The following is a 24,414-nucleotide window of genomic DNA, read 5'->3' on the forward strand; positions in this document are numbered from 1 at the left end:
TTTATTTTAAAACATATATATATATAATTTAGTTTCCTTAAATGACCTCCAAAGGTGCAAGTTGCTATGTATATTTCATTGCACAATCTGGTTTTCAACGACATTTTAAGAATCGTGTGCGTGCTCTGTGTATAATACTACCCTCCTCGCATTTGTGAGCGCATTTGATTGTCGGTGGCATCGTTCATGATTAGCCATTGACGTGCCAGGCTCAACGGCTGCCATTTAGCATAGAGGATAGGGGGGTACCTGCAAATCCCCCAGAGGGCTTGTGCGGAAACTGAATGAGCAGAGGGGATAAAATTGAGAAACGAAACAGAGAGAGAGAGACAAAAGTGTTGGGTTAGAGAAGCTGCAAACTGAAACAGCGCGTCGTGAAATATCAAAACATTAAACTACTATCAATAGTCGCTTAATTTTGTAAGGGACGACTCAGACAATCCCGTATGGGACACTGGTCTCAACACTTCCAGCATGCAGACTGGAACAACTGAAGAATCATTTAACCTAGCCAGGGACGCTGGAAGAATCTGGAGCACCCACACAACAGCGCCACGGACGTGGGAAAAACACGCAGACCCCAAACAGAAGACACCCTAATCTGCAGCTCAACCCAAGAGCTACCAGGCAGCAACGGTCACTGCCCCCGCCAGTATTTTCTTGTTTAATTAAAAATAAATAATAAAATACGTTTTGGCACCGATCCGCACAGGTGGGGCTGCACATTGGTGGTGGAGGGGAGTCCCCATTACCTGTAAAGCGCTTTGAGTGGAGTGTCCAGAAAAGTGCTGTATAAGTGTAAGCAATTATTATTATTATTATTATTATTATTATTATTATTGAAAAGTGCTGTAGAGTCAATGTCAGGAGCCGGTGGAACGCCTCATACGCCCGTGTGTATATATTTACAGTATGCGAGTATACACGTCACCAAGCCAAAAAGTTTAAAATAGTGGCAGAAACGCACAGAACAGTCAGCAAAACGATTAAGAAGCCACAAGAATCAACCCATTTCCTTTAAAACGTCGGTGAGAACACTGATGCGTCTTGAACAGGACAGGTTTTGCGTCTCACCGATTCCTGTCATGTTGGCGCGAGCGATGCATGCCAACCTAAGTATTAAATGCACTTCAGTATCCTTTCCCCCCTCGTCTTGTGTGTCTCTGTGTGTGCGCTAGAGTGTGCTGAAAAAGTGGGTGTCGCTGTGCATGCTGGGCTCAGAGCTTCATGATGGTGGTTTGGAGGAAGGACTTTAAACTGTACACTGTTTAACAGTGAAAGAGGGAAAATACTCTGGCAAGATTTGATCAAATTCGATGTCGCCTATTGCTCGTAGACTTGGATTGGTCAGATGTCCCTGAGACTGCCCGGCGATGGGATACAATGTATCTAAAGTCTAACTTTAAAGCCGTGGTCCTCTGACCTGACCTCTGATTGTGTTTTGTATGGGAACAGTGCAGGGCTTAGTTTTTTAGTACCAACTACCCCCGACTCTGTTAACTGGGAGATGGTAACATATGAACCGCATTGGAAGGAACATGGTTGAGAGGACCAGTAAATTTTTGTTGATCGTTGTCGGATCCATCTTCTTCATGCTGATTTTGTATCAGTACGTGGCTCCGGGGATGATGAACTTCGGGTCTCCGCACGGGTACCTTGTGGAAGACGATACGGATATCTTTCCGACTCCGGATCCTCACTATGTGAAGAAGTACTATTTTCCTATCAGGGACCTGGACCGTACCGTGGATTTTCAAATCAAAGGGGAAGATGTGATCGTTTTCCTGCACATCCAGAAAACCGGGGGAACCACGTTTGGGAGGCATTTGGTCCAAAATGTGAGGTTAGAGGTTCCCTGCGATTGCAGACCCGGACAGAAGAAGTGTACCTGCTACCGTCCGAACAGGAAAGAGACCTGGCTGTTTTCACGGTTCTCTACCGGTTGGAGTTGTGGGTTACATGCGGACTGGACCGAACTCACTAACTGTGTGCCGGGGGTACTCAACAAGAAAGAGAATAAATTCAAAAATCTGAGGTAGGTTCAGTTTGGATCTTCACAGTTCCTTTCATTAACCGTATTGGTGTTTAACTGTTCCTTTCTTATTTTTTAATGCCTTTTTTCGGTAGCTAACGTCTTGGGTGAACCATCATTCAGGTTGTAGAGTCCCAGTCTGAAGATTGTGTGGAGTCTGGCAAACTTCGGTTTCAGACGAGACCAATTCAAGCACAGGCTACCTAACGGCACCTTCAGTGCTACGTTTTGAATTACCTTATCTATTAGCTTATGGTTATATAGTTCGTCACGTTGTTGCACAGCTTTACCGGACTTAACTGACAAAATACGTTTTATTTTATTTTTTCCGTCAATGAATAAAAGGCAGAAATCCGACTGGTTAAAAGTCCATTTCCCGTTTAAAGATCTAGACTATATATCATTTTAAATACAATTTTGGACCAATGTTGTTTAGGCTACTCTCAACCTTGGCAGATATTTTAGATGCCAGCCTAAATCGGCAGGTCCTACAACGTTGTTTCGAGCACGTGTGAGTGGTTATCAAAGATACAAACTTTCTGCATTAGTATTGAAAGGAGGAAACATTGTTACATTCATGTCTACTGTAGCTACAGGGAAAGTCGTTGCTCCACCAGTGCGGTAGTGGAAATGTATACATTTTCAGGTAATAATCTCTTGAGTTCGTCTCGTCTTGTGATGGTAACGCATTAGTTGTTCACCTTATTCGTTAAAAGTGGCACACCGCATTTGATATTCACGCAGTTAGGTTGCTGGAGAGGGTCTGGACTATACAGGCGTCGTTTGGGGGGGATTGAAATTATTTTCCTCTTCATGAAGCTTCGAGTGGAGCACAAACTTCGCCGTTCAAGCTGTACCACCCAGACGGGGCAAGAAAAGCAGTGCTTTCCAGCTGTTGAATGGCAAGCAAACAGCGTCCCGACTAGCGTGACACGAGCACGGACAGAACTGCGTGTAATATACTGTAGTTTTGTATGTCGAAACAGTAGTCTGACCAAAATCGCCTTTAACGTTTTGTGGCTTACGGGTAAATAATGGCTGTCAGGGTGAAATCGTTTGCGTGGTTTAAGAAATGCTGTGTATTGTCTTGATAATGTATAGGGTCGCGCTGCTGTCACGTAGGGATACTCTCCACTTGCGCAAGTTTCGACGAATCATCAGGGTTGGATGCACGGCTTTTCGAGGAAGCCGGTGCGATGTTTAGGAAGTCGAGGCGTTATGAATCATAGCCCTGTTCGAAAGTGATTTCAGGAGGTATTCCAGGAAACCTGAGATTCATCTCACAAAAACGAGAATTCGTGCCTGTCTTTTCATTAGACTGTCGTTGCCCATACTTGATAAAATAAGTCGATTTAGAACAGGTACAACTTGCCTGACAATACGACGAATTGCAGAGACGTCGGAAGATGTGGAGGTTTAGGCAACCCCAAATCCTAAATGCAACTATTGATTTATTCCTAAAGGAAGCACAGCTAACTCTAGAACGCAGCGTTTGTTTTGATAGTGTACACCGGGTTTCTGATAGTGTTTTTTTTTTAAGTTTTAAAGTCATTGTGCACGATATTATTAACATCTTCTGCTTAACGGAATGACAGGAGTACACGGAAAGTGCGCAGTAGATGTAATCTAGAATCAATTTAAACAGGTGAACAAAGTGGTTGAAAATCAAGAGTTTCGTTTGTTTTATCGCGCTTAATACGAACATTTGTGTTGTCGAGCCGGTGCCTGTATTTAGCAGGATTTTTAGCTGTTTATATTTTTACTTTTTGGACTGATCCCTGTTTGATCTCTCCCGAGGATTGTATCGCACTGTAATAATTTCAGAATTGGGAAAACGCTCTATAGAATAATATCGAACATTATGTGACTATTGGCTAGTCCCGTGAGGTGCTTGTGAATTCAGCTCTGCCTTGAGTTGTATAATAATTCACGTTGATTGAAAAGCGTTTCCAGACATCGCTTCCCTCACCGCGCTGCGTTGAAATGGCACCCGTGGTTAACTATGTACTGGAGCTCTCTGGTTCTGTCTGGCATAAAAGTGAGCCGTTTTATGCTAGAGCTCCTCGGGAAGTCATATTTGTTTTTTTATCAGAAAAAACATTAATTGGCAACGTTGTTCGTTAGAGAGACCACTCCCTGCCGCAGGTACTGTTAGTATTTTTCTTGCCTTTATACTATAGCTTCTCGAGTCTGATCAAATCAGAGGTGACAGATGCACACCAGCTCAAGTAGAAGAACTCTCGTATGCTTTTCAATCTAGAAATTTCTAGCTCTGGTGAATTTTTCTTTTACACGTGCTATTCTAAGATTTTTTTTCGCGTCATGCATGTTACTGTGGGTTTCGGCAAATGAACTTTAAAAAGGCACGTGCAAGTTTATTATGGGATTACGTTGCTTATTAAAATATTTGACATTCAAAGGCAAGCTCTGGAAGTGGCGCAGTGAGGGGTTTTCTTTTCAAATCTTTCAAAGAGTAACTAAGGCGAATCTAACCTCAGCCCTCTGCAGTCATCTGTTCAGCCGTGTGGAAATCCAGGACTACACATTGTGTTCTCGGTGCTGTCTGGACAAGCGCCACTCCACCAACCCCATTGTCAATACAGGCTACCCTTTGACTCGTTTGCATGATGCTGTCATCTACCTCATCCGCATGGCCAGGTTGTCCTCTAAGTTCTGGTCAAGTAATATCCTTGCTTTTCATGTGTCTCTCATATCTTGCTTGTACCTCTAGAGTTGAGGAGACATAGAGTCAATAATGGAAGTGCCAGATGAATTTAGTCACGCTCCATCTGCTTTAACCTGTAATTGTGATGTCAAAAATACCCATTTCTTTCTGTGAATGAACTAACCCGGACAAACAAGGACGTTTATTATCTTATTGTGTCCTCTTTATCACGATGAATAACACTTCCGTGCACATACATATTTAGTCCAAATTTGCATTGGTACCACGGCGAAACCAAATACTGAGTAATACGGGGGGCTGCTGAAGTCCTGGGCTATTTAGAGGAATAGAAAACGTTTCTGACCAACTGAACTGGGGTTTATGATCCGTGAGGTCTACAAATGTGTTTGTCGAATTTAAACGGCTGCCCCCTTTTCTGGAAACCTTTCTGTGGTACGGCTTTTGAAAAGTACATGAACTGAGGTAAAAATGGCAGCTACTGGTAATGCATCTAGGAAGATAAGCAATTTTTCATCGAATAACAAAGATTAATATTGAAACTTCTTACCTGCATACCTGTTTGGGATTTGCTTTTATTCCAGAAACATTCTTTTTGCATGCACAAATTTGTGAACACATTGAAGCTACGTGAACACATAGAAAAGACCTTAAGTGTGTAAACTAATCCTGCTGCATTAACCTAAATTATAATATTCCCATCATATGTACTTGCACCAAGAGAAAGACGAAGACACCTTATCATGTACATTTGTAAGGCAGAAAAATTAGGACACTACTTCCCAGGAGACAGAGAATATAGCAAACATACTTGCATTTTAATATGCGTCTCTAGTTGGTTTTAAGACATCCTCAGTCATGAAAAAAAAGATAAATTGAAGACATCTTCAACAACAATCAGGCAATGCTTTTTTAAGCAAACATGATGTAGGCTTTGCTCAGCAGGGTGTTAATTGGCAGTGTAGTCAAGACTGAAGGCCCAATTGTCTGTTTCAAATCAATCCTAGGATTATTACGTGATATGACAGAAAAAAATTACAGCAATAAACTAACAGATCATTTTATTAAAAAGGGTATGAGGAAGATCTTATGAGCGGATTATCATCGTTTTATATTATATTCTGTTTTATGTGTCTTGATAGTATGATATTACAGGGAGATGTGAGTTGAAGACATAGTCCAAAATGCCTAATGCAGTTTTTATATTTAATGGTTTGGGTTTTAGGGAAAATAGCAACTTTTTCACTCGCATACATCATGGCGTTTGATAAATAGTTACTAGTTAAGAATGTTGAGTTCTTAGATAACATTGTTTTGAATTTCATTTGAAAAAGCCTGTTTCTTAACCTTCAACACCTCATTTCAGGTTCTGAAGTCTACATTACACTGGCTTGCAAAGGAACAAGTAAAGGTTTATTCCATGCTGAAAAGAGATGAAAAGAAACACATCGTTCCGTCTGTGGAGCCTTCTTCCTCACACTCGAAGAAGGCTCCACAGCAGAAACATTGTTTTTTTTCTTCTTTTCAGCATGGAATAAACCTTTACTTGTTCCTTTGCAGCCTACGCATGCTGACGCAGCTACCCACTTGAACTACATTCGTTTGTCCATATAGGCAGCAGATTTACGTGAAGTTCACTTCTAGACTGTCATGATCAGCATCATGATACCTTATGACATCTGCTTAGCTCTGCTCTGTGAATGGTGGAGCCTTTAATAACATTTCAACCAAAGCTGATGCCCAGAAATAAAAGAAATCTGTCTGTAGTTCACATTGGAAACCATTTTCAGAACAGTTTCTGCATTTTAGGCCACAGAGTCATTTAGTCTGACACAAGTTACATATAGTGTGATTTAGTGTAACAAACTAAAGTGCTCAGAACTGTCATTTTCCTTAGTCGTGCATTTATTCTGAAGTTTTTACTTGCCTTTTATTTATTTTTAAACAGTCTGTAGTTACTTCTGATCCATCATGTTTCTGTCCCTTGTGTATACTGTGAGCAAGTCTAGGCAATTAACGTGATCTCCCTTAAATTAATGCCATTGCGCATGAAATGTAAACAAAGTTCATCAGTGATAACCAACTTTAAATTCGAGTACTCTAAAATTAATCACTTGCCTTATAGCCCCTCTTTCTGTGCTTAATGTATTTGAGATAACAAATCTTTTATAATTTCGCTGGTAGCAGGAATAAATTTTCCAGTTAGTTTACATTCTGCTCTATACCCGTGGGATCCTTGAACACAGAAACGAATGTGGTATGTAATTGCTTAACGAAACATATATCACCATGTTTATATTAACTCATTATTTCAATTTTATTACTCTGGCCTCTAGTCTATATCCTGCTAGGCTTAACAGCTTAAAGCTCGACTAAATACCATCTTGCGTGCAATACAGATTGAGTCGTAATGGCACTCTTAATTGGAAGAAAATAGTGAAGTTTTTTTTTTACTTTTTTGTGATGAAAACAAAATTGAAATAAAGGGAACTGAAAAGTATTCAAAGAAAAACAGCTATCAAAGAAATATCTTAAATCATTTTGCATTTGGCCGTTTAAACTGAAAAAAAGATTTTTTTAGTTTGAGTTGGACATTGGCCTGTTACTTGAAACTGCCTTGTTTGCTAAAGAAAATAGAATTGATCTAATTTATAATCTAATAATTTTAAGAGTTTTCGAATAGATCTAAAAATGTGATGGAAAAAGAGGTTGCCTTGCACCAGAAGGCTTGGAGGGGGGAGGGAGGGAATCTTTTCTCTGCACATCTGGGGCTCCTGGAAGTGTCTGTCTTTTTCTCCCTGTTATCTACAGTATAACCAAGTTCAGTCACACGCCCACCAACTCCTGCCTGGCTCAGGTCATTTTCTATTACTGTGTAGGCTGGCTCAATCTACCTGTCCCTAATGGTAGGACTCATTTAACACTCGTTATGCAAAACACGTTGTCAATCTTTCCTGGGCTATCATTATGGTGAAGTCAACAGAAATGTACCTTCATTATGCGGATCTTATAGTCCTCGCAGGGAATTTTAATGGCATGGTGTGGGAAGTGTGGCAGTGGGAATTCCGGCCGCAATTTGGCTCGGAAGGAAGGCGGTGTGTGGCTTTGCATCTCCGTGACGTGAAAAACATATCAAGTACCGCATACTGTAAACCGTGACATGGAAAAGGAACAGGCACAAGGTTATTGCTGTGAGTCAGTCATTTAAAGCGACAGTCAGTGTTTACATGAATAGTTACAACAACAAAAAAGTATGTTGTTCCTTACAAAAATAAGTATATAAAGAATTTTGGTGACCACAAAAAGACCTTGTGGAGGAAAAGCAACTTCGGACTTGCATGTTTCGGGAAGTGCTCTTTGTCTGAAAGTCCCTAGAGGATAGGAGTTTTGCACATAAGGACTACAGCCACATAGGGGAAGCTTGAGCAGAGAAAACTGAATACTTTTTTTGCCATAAGGAGACTTGCTTCTTTCACAGCTGGCTCTTGTCTTAAAGCTACCCATCTGTGTGATCCTGATGTGTTAAATTGTCTCAACCTTCAAACACACCACTATTAAATCCCTCACAATGCTGAGAAAAGCTCAGTCTGGCAAGAAGGTTTCAACTGTTATAGCTTTCTATGTTAAGGTTATGTAAGGCACTGTGAAACCATGCATGTCATGATCAGTGGTGCCAACAATCTTCTGTTTTGCTCGTAATGAAACTAAAAACTGTAATGAAATGACAAAAGTCACACTGTTTTTTGTGATCAAACGGAGCAACAAAAGTCTTTTGAATGTGATTTTCTATTTTTCATTCATTTCAGTGGCTCCGCAGTTTCCAAACCTTCCCAATTGAAAAAAAAATGAAATCGTTCAATAAACTGCAATAGCTGGGTGCAAACATATTGCGAGTAATTTGCTGTTTTCAATAGGAGCAGGCATTGATAGGATTCAATATTGTACTGAACCTTAATGCATAGTTAAAAAATAACCAGTAAAATAAATGACCTTGTAACCCAGCGGTTTTGTGTGTCATATTGCACAGAAAATTACAATGACTCTTTTGTCTCTTTCATATGAGAGCTGATAAGGGACATGTACAGAAGGGTCATATTTTAATGACAAGGGGGTCAAATCGGAGTTCTGTAAGAATAGACATATTCTATTCAGGAAATGGTTCTAAGGTTAGGGGCTTTGATTACGCATATACAGATAGGGAGAAAAAGGCAGTGATCAAAGTATCTCTGAGTGGCAAAATTGTTTTTTTTTGTTTCATTCACACTGGGAGTTTGCTCTCCTTAAATTTCAGTGCAGTCATGACATAGGAACTTTCAGTTTCAAACTGGTGAGCATGACCATCAACTTAATCTTTTTTTAGTTGATGTTAGAAGGTTTCTAAAGTTGTTTCTGGCCCTACACTGTACCAGTATACCTGCTACAGAGGTAAACTACCAGTATTTATTGGTGGTAATATTTGTGACTCGGCATTCTTGGTTTTGGAAGTATTTTGCCAACTTTTGTCCACCTGACATTTTATTTTGCTAGTAAGAGATGAAATACTGCATCCATTTAATGAAAAACTTAAACATTTTAGAGCTGTGCATTTGAATTATTTTTAAATGATCACATAGAAGAACAAAGCTACAAAATCCTAATATTCAGGGCAGGGTGAGGCTTTTTAGATATTTTTTTCTGAAAAATTCAGACTTTTTTTCCCCAAAAACACATACCACTGTTTTCACCTGCTTTCAAAACATCTGTCTTTTATCAGGTACAATCACTTCCGTTAGTTCCAAGTGTTGGTAATCGAGGTATTTTACCACAGTGGCTTGTCATTGTGCTAATTTTACATGCAGTCTATGGCTGGAACTATTCTGAGGTCTATTTAAAGATGTAGTGTGTCCTGGGAACTTATTATAGCACTGGGCTGTTGAAGATGAGCTGGTCTGTCAAAAATCCATTGTGGTGTGGGACTCTTCTAATAAGCTTTGGCAGTATGTTATTTCAATGAATCGATTGCTTGGATTAAAACTTAATTTATAATTCTTTCACATTTTAAATGCTTTTCACCCTTTACACAAGGTTATCCTACAGAACCTGCTTTAGAAAGGGTTCATGAGTCTTGTCTCTTTTCAGCACAGTGTTGAATAGGGGGAGGAATAAATAAATAACAGCACAAGATCACAATCCTTCATGTTTTATCCGTTTAATCCAATTGCAAGGTTGCTTGAGTGATAAGAGCAGAAAAGTGCTTAGTTAGCTGTTGTTGGTTGGTCCCGATTTTTTATTTTTGTAGAGTATAAGTGACTGCAGAAAGCCTCTTAGATTCTGTTTGTGTTATGTGTATTTGTCCTTAGCCACTGTATAGGTGATGAATGGTTGCTTTTGCAATAAACCCTTTGGACAGATGTCCTCTCTGCCAGGCCTCTGTTGATCATTCTTCTTCATATCCTTCCTTCAGTGATGTAGCTCTGCATTTCTCTCTTTCCCTTGGTCCCTTGTACAGCTCAAGTGTCTAAATATGACCAGTATGTGCCATCTTCAGTGCATGTAAAAGTCTGTGCATTTAAAACATCAATCAGACCTGGTGTTGCGACCCTTTACTTTGTTTATTTGTTATGAGAGTATGCTGTTGCACACCTATACTGTAGGTTCAGGCGTTGTCAGCAGGGAAATCGACTCTCTTTCCCGTATCTCTGTTCATCTTCGTCTTGCCTTTTGCTTATGTCACTCTAATCAAACACCCAAGGCAATTTTCCACCCTGTAGCTTTATGGATGTGGGTTGCAGTGGAACCCGAGCGTGACTGGAACATTAGAGGAAATGTATTTTCATGGAAGATTTGCCGCAATTTCCAAAATGGCTGGTTCGGCTAATGGGCGACTGCGTTCTGTGTAATGACTGACTGTGTGTTGCCTGGGAAGAGAGGGAATAAGGTGGGGCATCGGTAGGTGGAAGTGGTGGGGGGTGTTCTAAGGTTTAGCATTTAATTAGCAGTTGTCAGGTTTATACATTAGTCTACATCCCAGGAGACCGTTTGAAATGCAGATTGGACAGCCTTGAGTTTTACAGGGCAGAAGCACATTTGCTGATGTTCTCACGTACCGAAATTCTAGGATCTAGTTAACCATAAGCTTTACATAAGTTCAGAGCTGCGGATAGTTAATTGAAGTAAAATACCCCCCAAATCCTACATTGCAATATTAGGAAGCAGGTCAAAAATGTTCTCATTGAGGACTGAATCCTCTAGATGTAATTTACTGCTGCTGTGCTTCAGACTGTGTCTCTAGTATTCAGCTGTGCAGGTAGTGTGGCATATTTCCACTGCTCCCTTGCTCAAATCGCTTTGTTTAGTTGGCCCGAGTTTCGTAGTTCATGTCTTGCCTTTAAAACAAGCATTGAAATAATCAATTTTGGATATGATCAAGGTTTTTAATGTAAATAAAAACAATCTCGGGCTGGAGTTCCTAGTGGTTACACTCTGTTTAATTTCAGGTATTTCCTACAACAAGTTACTTAAAATGTGGCCAATTTCATTTTATGAAACAAAGAGTAGATTGTGCCAAAACACTACAGTGGAATGTGTGGTAGATTGGCACTCTTGCACTAAGGACATGTCTTGAAACGTTGAGTACTAGACAAAGAAACACTCTGTACACAGTTGAAATCCTCTGCCAGCTAATACATTAGTAATTTTGCCACTTCTGATGAGATGATGTACCATAATAAAGCCAAACATTATAACAAAGTAATGTTATATAAAATACAATTTATTTACATTATAACACTCTTAAGTCCATCCATAAATCTTTGTCTTTGGCAAAAGTGACTTGAATGGGTGACTTTTCCTTAATTTTATTTCTGGAAGGTCATGCAGGAAGGGACTAACTAGTATCAGAATTCCTGCTCAAACTTTGACATGACTTTTAGGAAGCTCTGTGTAAACCCTAGTGGTTCTAAATTGGGACAGGCCTGTTGGGTTAATCCCATCAGATCAACATGGATTAAAGATTAGTAGGCTCAAAACCGGTAACCTGGTTATGCAAATCTTGTAAGGGCTTGTACTGCAAATTGTATTTAATGTTGTAGTCAAATGACTTGACATGAAATTCCACACCCTCACCCTTTCCCTTGAAACAATAGAGATATTTATTGTGGTAACTGAGTATTTGGAAAAGCCGTCATTCATATATCGTGAACAGTAAAGCAGACTGTTGGTTAGTGAGGGCAAGGGTGGTGGCTTTAACATTTCACTGAAGAATTGCTAGCTTTCATTTGTACTTTATCTAGAAAAGGAAGTTCATTGTTCCTGTGAGTACCGTATATTAAAGATGCACATGTACGTGTTTTGGCAACATGGTTTTAATAACTGTAAAAAGAGTGCTCAATTGTTCTTCTTGCAGTCACAAAGCTTGGAGATGCCTACCATTTAAGACAATCACAACTAGACTAAATAAATGGGATATTGTAGCGTACATAGTCCGACAACATTCCCAGAGCACAACGAAAATTGAAAGCCTCTTCTGCAAGATAAGGAATGACTTCTTCTGGAATGACTTTTAAGAAAACATTAAATGATACAGTCATCTTTGTCAGCCTAGAAGATAGGACAATACTTCTAGGAGATACCAGACAGGTCTTCACTGCTGTGTCGGGGGCGGCTTTACTAAATATTTGTAAAGTTGGCACTGTGTTTATTGCAGCCTTTGTGAAGAACAGGATAGGACCACATGAGAGTCAAATTAAATTTGAAAATGACACAAGTATTGAACAAGTAATTTAGTGATTATTAAAACAGGATGGTTAGATTATTAGAGGAGGTGTACTGTATGGATGACTGTGGTATACTGTATTTGTGGATCCCTTTTGGAGACTGTTACATAAAAGTAGTAATTGGGATTCTGTCTGTGGCTGCTTTCAAAGAGCATGTTAAAAAATTAATGAAATTACTTGTTTTTAAAGGTGAGCAGGGATTTAAATCTTCTACAAGTTGAGCCAGTAATATAAAAGGGAGACCTCGACTCTTATTTTTTTAAGCATATTTTTTTAAATTTGTCCCAGTATGACATGAAAGACATTCTTGGTTACAGCACCATTGTTTGATAGTATGATCGATCACTGAATACTGGACCTGTGGTTATCGCCGAGCACTTGTTCATAGGTTTCCATTGTTACTTAAAGTACTCTGCTGAATTAAACAGGGCCTTGCGCTTTACAAGGGGGAGGCAGAGAGTGAACAGGATGTGCCAAAATAAAAAATAAAGCCAAAATAAGTCACAAAGTTTTGTCTTGAGAATTTCATTTTGTAAATTAGAATGAGTGTCAGTGGATTGTAAAAAAAATAAGATTTCATAAACAAAAAGTAATAAACAACAAAGCATGTATCTGTATAATGGAGGGTAATTTAGCCGTGCTTTTATCATCTCCTACTGAATCCTTGACAATTTTGACAATCTTGAATTCTCTGCATGATCAGGAATGTTCCCCAGAATAATTTTGTCTTTCACGATTTTAGTCCTTTAAATCTACATTTTTCAAAATGGGACACAGAATAATCCACATTGCTTTCTGCAGTGGAGTGCCGCTGTTGAGAAAGTATCCTGATGTTTTGCCTTAATGGCTTTTTTAATAATCAGTGGTCCAGCTACAGTACATCTCTCTGGGTGGTTTCATAAACATGTAAATTAATAAATGAAGTAATGTAGCTGCAGTATAATGTCTTGTCTAAGACTGAGAAGAGTTTTTAACCAACAGCTAAAGTACATTTGCGGCAATCTGTCTACATGTAGTTCCCCTCATAATTAGACATCCATAAGTAATCAAGGACGTTTGTGAAACTGCTTCATTATTGTGTTGTTTCACTGGTTTTCTGCAGTGGTGCCTCTTAAATATCCCAGCTTGATTTTGGTTTTTGAAATATGGAATTCATTGCATTCCGGTATTTTGAAATACAGCATTAGTATGAAATTAAAATGATCCAGCCAGCAATGACTGGAAGATAAATTGCAGTAATCTGTAAAATGATGAGGGTGGCTTTTAAATGAAGTGTTTCACAGTTAAGTATATTGAAAGGAAGGCAGCAGAAATACATCAGTAGCTCCTACACTGTATTATGGAATAACTTCCATGAATTAGAAAATTCATCCAGTACAGGGTCACGGGGGAGGCAGACCCTGTTCTGGCAAGCAACACAGACTATCCTGGTGCAAGACTGAATGTGCCCTGGATGGGATGCCATACTAACCACTGTACTACTGTGCTACCATAGCCTGTACAAAAATTAAGCTCTATTCTGGAACTGTGAAAGGATACTAAATGATGCGCTGACTGACTGATTTAGCTGGATTCTCTAATACAATGAATGACGTTTCACCGATCATATGCAAAACAAGGTGTCTGATCCCACAAAACTGATTGCTCAGAATAGGTTGCAAATTCCCTTTCAAAGCCTGATTAGCAAAAAGTTTATAATTAGGGAGCTTTAGTAATGAATATGAATCAAATGATCATTGATGATTAATGGTATTGTAAATTTGAATCACAGATTCTGTTACTGTTCCAGATGTTTGTTCATGTTCCTTCTTTGAAAAACTGCCTTTTCTCCCCTCTGTGGAGCCAGGTGAATGAATGGAGTGCTATAGTGTGGAAAGGAGAGGGGCAGAGGTTTTCTGCACTGTAACTTGCTTTCTTATCTTGTCAAATTTAATTACTCGAAAGGCAGGAGCTGATTGGTTTCTGAATAAGATGCACTCTATATCCCAGAAGGAAGTAAGCCACTGATAGACATCTGTGGTGCTGCCTGGAGTGACAAAGTAAACTATTTCAAACTGCTAGAAAGCTCATATCACAAGTTAAGTAGGTTGGTTTAGAGTGTTCAGTGAAAAGGGTCTCTAGAATAAATTAGATTTTAGGACCACAATCAGATTCAGGGTGTAATTTGAAATCCACTGTACTAAGGGCTGCTTAATTGGAACCTGCTGGCTTTGAGTGATGCCATTTTGTAAAGTCAGAAGCAATTATCGAAAAACCAAATGGTCATGGGTTCATGCAAAAAAAAACAGCCCGCATTTTATAAACCTATTTATTGAAAGAGATAACTGTTGGGGTGCACCTCCCAGCCTGCAAGAAGCTGATTTTTGAGCAGTTGACTTGTGATAACCCTGGCATATACAGTATCAAACTATTAAACTGTTTAACAAAATGCTGCTTCATTGTCACGAGACCTTACATTGTAATTAAAAACAACTGATACAGTTGATAAAAGTAATTAATGGGACTGTAGCAATCTGTAGAGGGGAAAAAACAACAACAAGGCAAGCCCAAGCTTGTTTGTGAAGCAGCTGTGCAAAACCACATGCATAATGCCGTTTCTCTTGTTTTAGAGCTGATGAGTTAATCATTATCAGCTTCAAGGTAAGCAGCTAGTCATTCAATTGAATCCCAATAGTTAGTGGCCACTAATTGATGTTTATGAGACAAATAGCTATGCAACTAGGACAACAAAGGGTCATTATCTATTCTAGATAAGAATTATTCCACAGTCATTTATGGCTTGTTTTTACTTGTCTTTTCAGTCTATTTCTGAAATGCAGACTAATGAATTTTATGTACATTCCCCTTTTTTATTTTCTAAATAACTCTCTTTGCTTTTGGAATTGATTTCCTGGCCACTCCAGAGTCACTACCTGACTTTACCCATTTAAAGGTGACATTATAATCCTCGATATATGCCAAAAATGTTTGTTTCCCAAAAGCCTTAAGATGGCAGTAAAAATATACCTGTACTTCTCTGAATAACTTATAATTATTGCATGGTGACCATGCTCGCGAAATGTGGGTAAAATATACAAAAGCATTGGGTGAGTTGTTTTTAAATCCAGTTGAACCTGTGAAGATTTTTTTCTTATTCTGATATTGAAGACCTCTTGGTTTTCTTTCTTTAATTTTACACTTTATTTACATGGAAGATATTTCTTTAAAACACTCTTAAGGTGCAATCCACTTACAACACTTGATCCTGTTGAACCATTATTTAAACTGCACTGCTTCCAGTGCAATATGTTTGTTCTCAAAATTTGCAGCATGGACTAGAAATAAAGATCTGTTACCTATTTAAAACATCTTATGTTTCCATGATATATGTATTCCACTGATATGTTTGTGCTGTCATTGACTTCAGTTTGTTGCTAGCACTGTGCTACGTTATCTATTAAAGACAGAAATCTGTGATTTATTACCCCTGCAGTGGACTTGGTGTCTTGGAATGGGCACTGCAATAACATCAGCGCTACTGTATAAAAGCTGTCTTATTCATTCCTGTCATATGGCTGTAATCAGAACTGTTTAGATTAGGCAGTGGGATTTAAAAAATCTATATATTTAGAAAGTAAAGCTGCTTCTTTAATTACCCTAATAGAGAACTGGATAAATTAATCTGAATTGAAATCTGTGAGCATGGAGTTGCTGGAGGATAATGCAGTACTTTTGCAGCAGAAAGACAAAAAAAACATGCAATGCACTCTGGTAATGACAATAGATTTCATTCCAAATCCTCTGTCTTACTCTCTCCCTCTTTAAGCTTTTTTGTATGCTCAGCTGCCTGAATAACACTCTAAAACATGCCTGTGATTGCCTGACTTCCTGGTGTACCCTGTTAAAAATAGTCTCACATCTGTCTGGATGTCCAGCCATCGGTCTGATGAACAGAGACTGAGAGCGCATGCCTTTCCCTTTTTGTGCCTGGGTTTTTTGTGTTTGTGTGTGTGAGAAATTCATTTTTCTAAAACAAGACACATAGATGTGCCCAATGGGTTCTCTGCTTTCCCTCCTCAGACACCTTCTTTGGAATCAGCTTAAATTACCCTTCAACTCCCAAGCTCTTCCGCATGTTTGAATGTAAATTGCTTATTCAAACAAGGTTTTTTTTATGGAGAAGGCCCCTGCAGTGTTCCCTCAGTTAACTTAAAATTTGAAAATGTGTTGGCTTAACTTATCCAGATTGTTTTTGTTGTTTTTTTTCCTTTTGCTTTCTTTTGTTTTGGGTGTATGTGCTTGTGAATGAAATATTCCATTTATAAAGGCCCTTTCATATTCTACAGAGGAACTGAAAGCTCTTCACAACAATAAGCAGCCAACCCACCAATCATCCAGCTCAGATGGAGTGTGGCAGGCATTATGCTACCAGCAAACAAAGCCACTGCAGCACTCTGGGAACAGGCCAAAACACTGAAAAGTGGAAACCAGAAATGGAGATAATATCTGAAAATAACTGACTAAAAGTCTCCAAGCTCTTAATCATGTCTGTCAGCAGGCACAAAACAGAAATTGATAATAATTTATTGCGAAATTTCATACTTTTCGTACTTTTAAGAAACCAGAATTTTGTAAAGTACGAAGGACTTCAGTGAAATCAACTCATAACAAAGATGAAGTTGGATCTTTAATGTAAGCAGGGGAAAATGGCTAAGCATATAACTCAAAAAAAGAATTATAGTCCCCTAATTCAAGTTCTGCATTAATTACGTGAAGTCTTCGACCTTGGCCCTCCACATACCTTCCTCTGACACTCTTACCCAGACGTTCTTAACCTGGGGTGTGGGAAAGGAGTCCAAAAGGCAAAGGGAGTCACATATAATAGAAACATAGAATACTTATCATATCAATATTTATGTTTATATGTGTATAATCTGCACTTGGTTAGGTAACTATTAATTAGTGCATTTAATTGTATTTAACCATAAAGTTTTTAATAAAATTTGAAATGATCATTAAAGCCATCGCACCCCTAGGTTTAAACATTTTGGTTATAGAAGAGGTACGGTATTTTGCTGAATCATCACATGATATCGAGGAACATGGAGGCCTCGATGCTTCTTGTGTGGGAAACTGTTTTGCAGTGCCAGCGTGAAACCATCAGAGCTGAAAAAGCAATGTTCTTCTGTTCACCCTGGGGATGTATCAGACAGTCTGGAGGTATTTTGACAGAAAAGGAAAAGGGCACCAGAAACTTGTTTTTGCTCCAGGTCTGGAAGCGTCTTTACCAAGTCACATTTTTGATGCAGCTACACTCTGTTGGAGAAACACTTGTCAAGGCTTGTGCAATGGAAATGCTTGAGCTGGTACAGTATGTGGTAAAGACCAGCAAAAGAAGATGGAGGCAGTTCCTTTGTCAACTGGCATCATTTGTTCTTGCGTTGTTGACGTTTCTTTGAATATTCTGGAACAAGTTATAGAAGAGAATACCAACAAGTCACAGTACAGTCCGCTGCTTATTTGTATTTGCTATGTGGACACTGGTACCATAAAAAATTAATTTCTCCTTTGTAAGGCTTTCCCCCTAAGCATTAAGGAATCGGACGTTCATGAAATAGTAAAAAGTATCTTTTCCAAGCAAGAGGTGGAATGGAATTAAAAACTCGGCACAAAATGCACTGATGGAGCACCTCCTGTGTTGGGAAAGAACTCTGGATTTTCCCTCCTGGTGAAGAAAGAAGCTGCACAAGTCAGTGTGACTCACTGCTTCTTACACCGTGATGCTCTAGCTTCTAAATCACTTCCAGAAACAGAAAGCTGTCCTGTCAACAGCTGAGCAAGTCGTCAACTTTATTCCTGCCAGAACCCTGAACCACTGCACCATTATGGAAATCTTTACTGTTATTGTGTCTTGAATTCAGAAAATCATGCTATAAAGATGCAATTTGTAATAAATATTTGATTTGAAATATTATACATTAAATGTGTACTGATACATTATACATTTATCAGTCCATAAAACAACCTAAAAGGGACCTTTAAAATTGATAGCATTGAATTTTAGTTTGTGCAGGTGTGGAACAGAACCCCTGGTCTAACCTCTCCTGGATGAGGAGTTGCTAGCTGGGCGTGCCATCAGAACATCTTAGCTTCATAGAAATGTAGACTCTTTTCCCCTAAAAAAACGAAACAAAAAAGCATCACATTAACTTTATTTCCCAGGATGCATTTCAACATTAGAATAGATTGTGGACCTTTTCAGTTTTTTGTCCCATAAATGTTTTTTGTCACATAAAATGTAAGGTAAGCAGCATAACAGGTGGCACTGATCTCTTAAAACTGCTCTACAAATATAAGGGGAAAACTGCACTTAATGGTTTATCCTTTTCTTTACTCTGAAGCAGGGTCTTTTTAGTTACTCAGGAATTTTGATTTTTTTCCACTTTCAGCAATACATAGAAGCATTATGACAATTAGGGATTTTTGCAGGCATTCCAGTCAACAGGGCTTTGGAGCTTGGCAGTGTATAAATCAAGGCTGTTATTAACTTAGATACAAGGCTGGTAATACGCTGAGCTTGGCTTCCAGAGGTCAGGGGTCTGAGTATATGTAACCTTCCTACTATCAGATCTTTAGAGTGATTCTTACCAAAATTCTTCTGGAGTTAATACACTCAAAAAAATGCAGTCCTATTAATGAGCCCAGTTTCAGAGAAAACATGGGTACAGCTAACAAAAAAAGTAAAATAATCTGAATTTGAATCTAGGACAGACCGAGGAAGGTGGAAGATGTTCACTACTCAACATTGTCTGAACAGAATGAGTCTTTTTAAAAACAGATGAAACAGACATTCAATTCTCCGGGCTGCATTATTTAGTCATGTTGAATTTAATCAGTTTACGTTCTGTATAATGACATCTATGTAATGTTCTGTTGAGTTTGTGTAATTTAATTTGGGGTTTTGATTTAACTTTTAAATAGAATTCCACATGGTAGATTTTCTTATTTTTAGGAATAAGTTACTGCCTTGGTTTGAATGCTCTGAGAAAGTGAATGGAGTTTCATAAAGATATCAAGCAACAGCAGTTAAAGTGACTTCTTTTAATCTGTGGATTTTCAGGATGAAATGTTGTTGCACCAGTGCCAAACTAATGTTTTATAACCAGACCAGCCCAACAGGTGTAGCTTTAGTGTCCTCTATTTCAAGTATGGAGACCAGACACACATAAGCAGGAATCACAGTATTTTAAAAATAAAGCATAAAGAGGGGCATATGCACTCCCTCTCTTTGGTCTGATTGGTTCCTGTTTACATTGGAGACATTGAGATTCCCTTACCTTATCTGTAGATATGTACCTCATCCCCTTCTTTCTAGGCTATGTTTAGTTTGGTTAAGATAAAATATATATTATCACCTGAATGAGCAATATTTTTCATTGAGCACATTTTATGTATATTAAGACAGTCATATGGCTAAGTAGATGTAAAAAAACATGCTACACTGTTTATTGCCCGAAAACAATCCCAGTATCTATAAATGAACATTTGGGAAAAAAATCACGTAATATTCAATTATCTTTTTACTTACAAATGACCTTTAACCTAGAAGTGACAGGTGCAACTGAGTAGTGGTTATGTGTCCTAAGTGTGTGTTTTTTTTTACGTGACAGAATGAAAAAACAGCGTAAGCCTCTTTTAAAGGTTTAAAACTTATTATAAAGCTCTGGCATAGCAACACTACTACATGCTGATAAAATATGACAAAAATTCTGCCTTGATTTTATTTGCAAAAAATACCCACAGCTAAAAAAAATGAGCAGTGGTAGGTTTTTTTTCTACGTCATTGTGGAATCATAAGTTATTACATTTCTAAACTTTGGAATAGACCGTCCATTTGTATCTTGGCTCTGCACAGGCAGCAACTCAGATAGTCAAAGCTGTTACGACCCTGAATAAATAGGGGAGAACGTTTTTCCTTGCCATTTGGAATTATTCCAGACAGATGCCGGACTAGAGGAAGCCTGACCTCCTTGTGTTTGTTTACCGCTAAAAGTCTCCTAACTGGCTTCCTACCGTGCAAAACAACTGTTGCATTCCAACATAGTCACATCTGGAACTTTCACAAATCACTCTCGGAAAGCCTTTCAGCAAGCGCAGTAAAATTCAAGGACAAGTCAGCGGTTGCAGAGAAACGCACAAGAAGAGTCACCAATAGGTGACAGTTGCAGAGTGTGGTCCACCATCACAAACACAGAAAGTGGGCTACACACCATTCAGCTTCTAAATCGCCCGCAGAATCGTTAGACTCATGTTTTTGACTTAAAGGTCAATTTGTAAGTTAACCAGGCACATATAGAACCCTACTATTTCTCTCTTTGTTTTGGTTTTTACCTATGCCTGGATTCTGTGTAGAGAGTGTAGTAATCTTTTCTTCACAGCCAGTAATTTGGACTGCATAAGAAAGCACATCCTTGTTTTGTCTTGGTGGGGGGGGGAATATGCGTTTTCCAAAAGCCAGAGGGATCAGCATGCCACACACAGTGTCATTCGGTGAAAAAGGCATGTGAACCAACCAGAGATTTGACAACCGTGTTAATTGAATTGTGGGAAAATGCTAATACCAGACCGTCGGTCTGAATGCTTTAGAAGTATAGTTACACTTTACTGTATGGCAGTGGCATTTCTTTTGCTTCACTTGCAATGCAGGACAACAACAGATGCATGCAAACAAATGTTTTACTAGGGTGAATTATGGAAAGCACAGTTTATCCTGACCCACAGCACAATGCCTCCTCCTTATCCTTTAATAATGAAGAAGTGGTTCCCGAATGCAGTGCCTCATAGGCCACTATACTCTCAGATTTCGTTTCATCCCAAATATTCCCACAGTGCAGTCAAATCATCCTTGTTGACATCCAGCAGTCATGTTATTAAAGTAAAGAAGTGTAAATATCACTATTTCAAAATATCAGTTTTGTTTGGGCCACACCTTTAATACAAATATCCTTATTATCCTTATTAAGTAAGGAATTCTCTTACAATTTGCTGCATAGTAATATTTTACGGTTTCCTCTCAAAAATAAAGGGCTCATATAGGCAGCTGAAATACAAAGAAGCTGCAAGAAGGACATTGGCAGTGTCTTGTTTTTTTTCTTCTCCCAGCGGTGATATTCCAGGATAATTTAAAAATGCCCAAATAAAATCCCTTTACAGTAATCAAAAGCACAGGAAGAGGGCTGATGAAAATCCAACAGTCCTCAACAGATGCAGATATTTAACAGCTACTATCATCTTCAGCTCAGCCTTTGTGCTATCTGCATATTTTACTCCTCCTGCATGAAAATGATTTCAGAGCAATGAAATCTAAACCAGGAAATTGTTCTCCGTTTTCTTTGTATTCTGTTTTTGCCCGATGCACACACCTTCTTAATTTAAATATAAAAGATACAGTCGGGTTGCATTTACATTTAATGATGTTGTATTAAAAAATAGTTTATAACCTAACAAAGCCAGGAGAATTGTAATTAGCTGACGCACTTGTAAATGCAAATAACGTATTGTGCTGAACATTCAGCTCTCTCTGGATTGGGATCTCTTACATACACGTATTTGTAAAGCAGCTCTCTTATAGACTTCTCAACACATTACTGGAGATCTACCCATTTTAAGAACAGCTACATGCACTTGGGAGTGAATATAAGTGCAGTACAACCAGAAAGATCTGATCCTAAATGCTGTAATGAGGAGTAGAGGGACCTGCTTTTGCTGACAAACTCCAACAGGACAAAGGCAGAAAGAGGAGGAGGCAACAGCAGGATAGAAAAAGGGAGTCATTAAGGCAGCAGAATCGAAGAATAGAGTAAACCCATCTTTCTTCTAATAATCCCCACATCCACCTCCCCTCATCATTTCTGAAAAGTCAACTCAATGGTGTAGGAATGCTCACGACAGAAAGTCAAGCATGGCCACAAAACAAATTCCAACAAATTTCACCAGTGTGAATTTTTAATTCATAGCACTGGAAAGGTTTTGCGAGCTTTTTTTTTTGCAAACTACCTTTCTATTCTGTTTAAATACTAGAGATTGGAATGCATAAGTTTGAGAAGACAAAAAAAGAAGAGTGTGAATATACTCACAATATCTGATTGTATCTAAATCTCTTCTGAGAAAGCCTGAGAAATGCCAAAGCAAAATCTACCTGTGCAGTGCTTGTGTATTGGACTGTATGTTATTGCTGTCCTGTTTTTTTTTTCTGTTCTCTTTCATTTCATTTCTTTTTGGGAGGGGGCGGTCATGGGAACAATTCAATCCTTTGTGCTGACGAAGGACAAAAGCAAGTTGACCTCTGCCCCAAGATGGGAAATATGAAGTGCTAACCAGTAATCAGGGATTCATCTGATCTTCTCACGCCGATAAGTAGCTGCTGGCTCACAACTGTGGCGGAGATATGGGTGGCACATAATACTTTTCATTTCCAAAGGGGAGAGACAGGCAGCTGCTGAAATGCTACTCTACATTTTTTTTCCCTGTAGGCTATTTGTGCATACTGCACTAAGAAACGTTACCATGCAATACAGGTTCTTTTACAGTTAGAAATTACAATGCAGTAATAGGGGGGCCAAAGGTAACATCTTAACCATCTTTCTATTATGCTTTATTGTAAGGAACATCATTCCTACTACATATGAAATGGTAAATGTGTAAGTGGGAGTAAGGGTCATAGCTCAAACTAGTGCCTAATCTCTTTATCTAGCCACCCAGTCTAATTCATATTCCCTTTTAGGGATTATTTTAAAAATCCAGAACTATGTGGATGATCTTTGTGGATTGTGAAAGAGCCCATTAAGAACTAGGCTGTATGCCCCCACTACTGAACCGAGGAAGGTGTGAACTCCGATCTCCTAGGGAGATGACCTAGAAAAGGCAGAGATATTAACCCTCAGCACTGCTGAGCCTTTTTTACTTGGTCTTTGAAAAGCACTTATCGCAGATCAGCTAATCTATTTTATTTTCAGGGAAAATTACAAGCATCTCTGCACAGAACCTTCTCATGTTTATACATCAGTGTGTTAAGGTCCTCTGGTATGCTGCAGACAATTTCTGTTCAGCTGCCGGGTTACATGCTGTTCTGACTTTTCCAAAAGCTTGGAAAATTCCACTTAGTCCAATCCCAGCGCGCGGTGGAAGTCAAGCATTTAATGTAGCTGCCATATTCCCCGGATTGCCTGCTCAGTTCAGATGCCACAGTGGAACTGTATCCCTTTTCTGATATCGTTTGTTATGGACTCTAGCTTTTTGCTAAAGAAAATAGAACACTGCTATCTCATGACCATCCTTGGAAATGTTTTTTTTTTCATTTTTCTAGTCTTCTTTTCATGTGTCTTTTGTGCTTTTGTTTGTGTTCAGCTTTGAAAGGAGGGTGAATATGCACGTGCGGTGCTCAGGAGACAGTTCTGTGTGCCATGCCCTGTTTTGCAGAAATCGATTTAGCCTTGGCTCCTCACTTCCACTCTCCTAACAATGTACCCACTTCTTTTCCTGCCTTTAGTCAGAGAGCACTAAAATAACATCTGATAAGTTCATTGTAGATGTACCCGTGCATTTCTAAATCACTCAGAAGTGACCTCCTAATAGGGAGATTAACATATGAGTGGATGATATTTATTTGTACTCTTTCTATGTAGGCAGGAAAACATTAAAGGCCTATATAAGACTTATTATTATTTATTATTATTACAGGGACCAAGGTAAACCCTCGAGTCCTCTGTTTTCTTCTGTACAGATGTTTTTATGGAGGTACCTAGTCCTTATAGTCCTGCTGCAGGCCACCCTGTCTGTGTAATTGCAGACACTGATAGAATTTGCACACCACTTCTACAGCAGATTGCACAACATAATTCTGTGAAGGCCCCATATGGCGCTCTATTAAAGTTATCACAAATTGTTATGATTGATTGCAGTGTTGT

At 38.9% G+C, this 24,414-nt stretch overlaps 1 protein-coding gene across 1 annotated transcript in view; it reads left to right on the forward strand.

Annotated features, from left to right (window-relative positions):
* Window positions 1-1,193: 1,193 nt before the first annotated feature.
* hs6st1a (heparan sulfate 6-O-sulfotransferase 1a) overlaps window positions 1,194-24,414 on the forward strand; it is a 118,697-nt gene continuing 95,476 nt past the window's right edge. Inside the window, exon 1 of the mRNA XM_006637682.3 lies at window positions 1,194-2,035. Coding sequence (XP_006637745.1) covers window positions 1,518-2,035 — 518 coding nt within the window. The 5' untranslated portion in view covers window positions 1,194-1,517. The remainder of the gene's footprint in view (window positions 2,036-24,414) is intronic.

The sequence above is a fragment of the Lepisosteus oculatus genome, chromosome 13 (genome assembly GCF_040954835.1).
Source record: "Lepisosteus oculatus isolate fLepOcu1 chromosome 13, fLepOcu1.hap2, whole genome shotgun sequence".
In the NCBI taxonomy this organism is placed as follows: domain Eukaryota; kingdom Metazoa; phylum Chordata; class Actinopteri; order Semionotiformes; family Lepisosteidae; genus Lepisosteus; species Lepisosteus oculatus.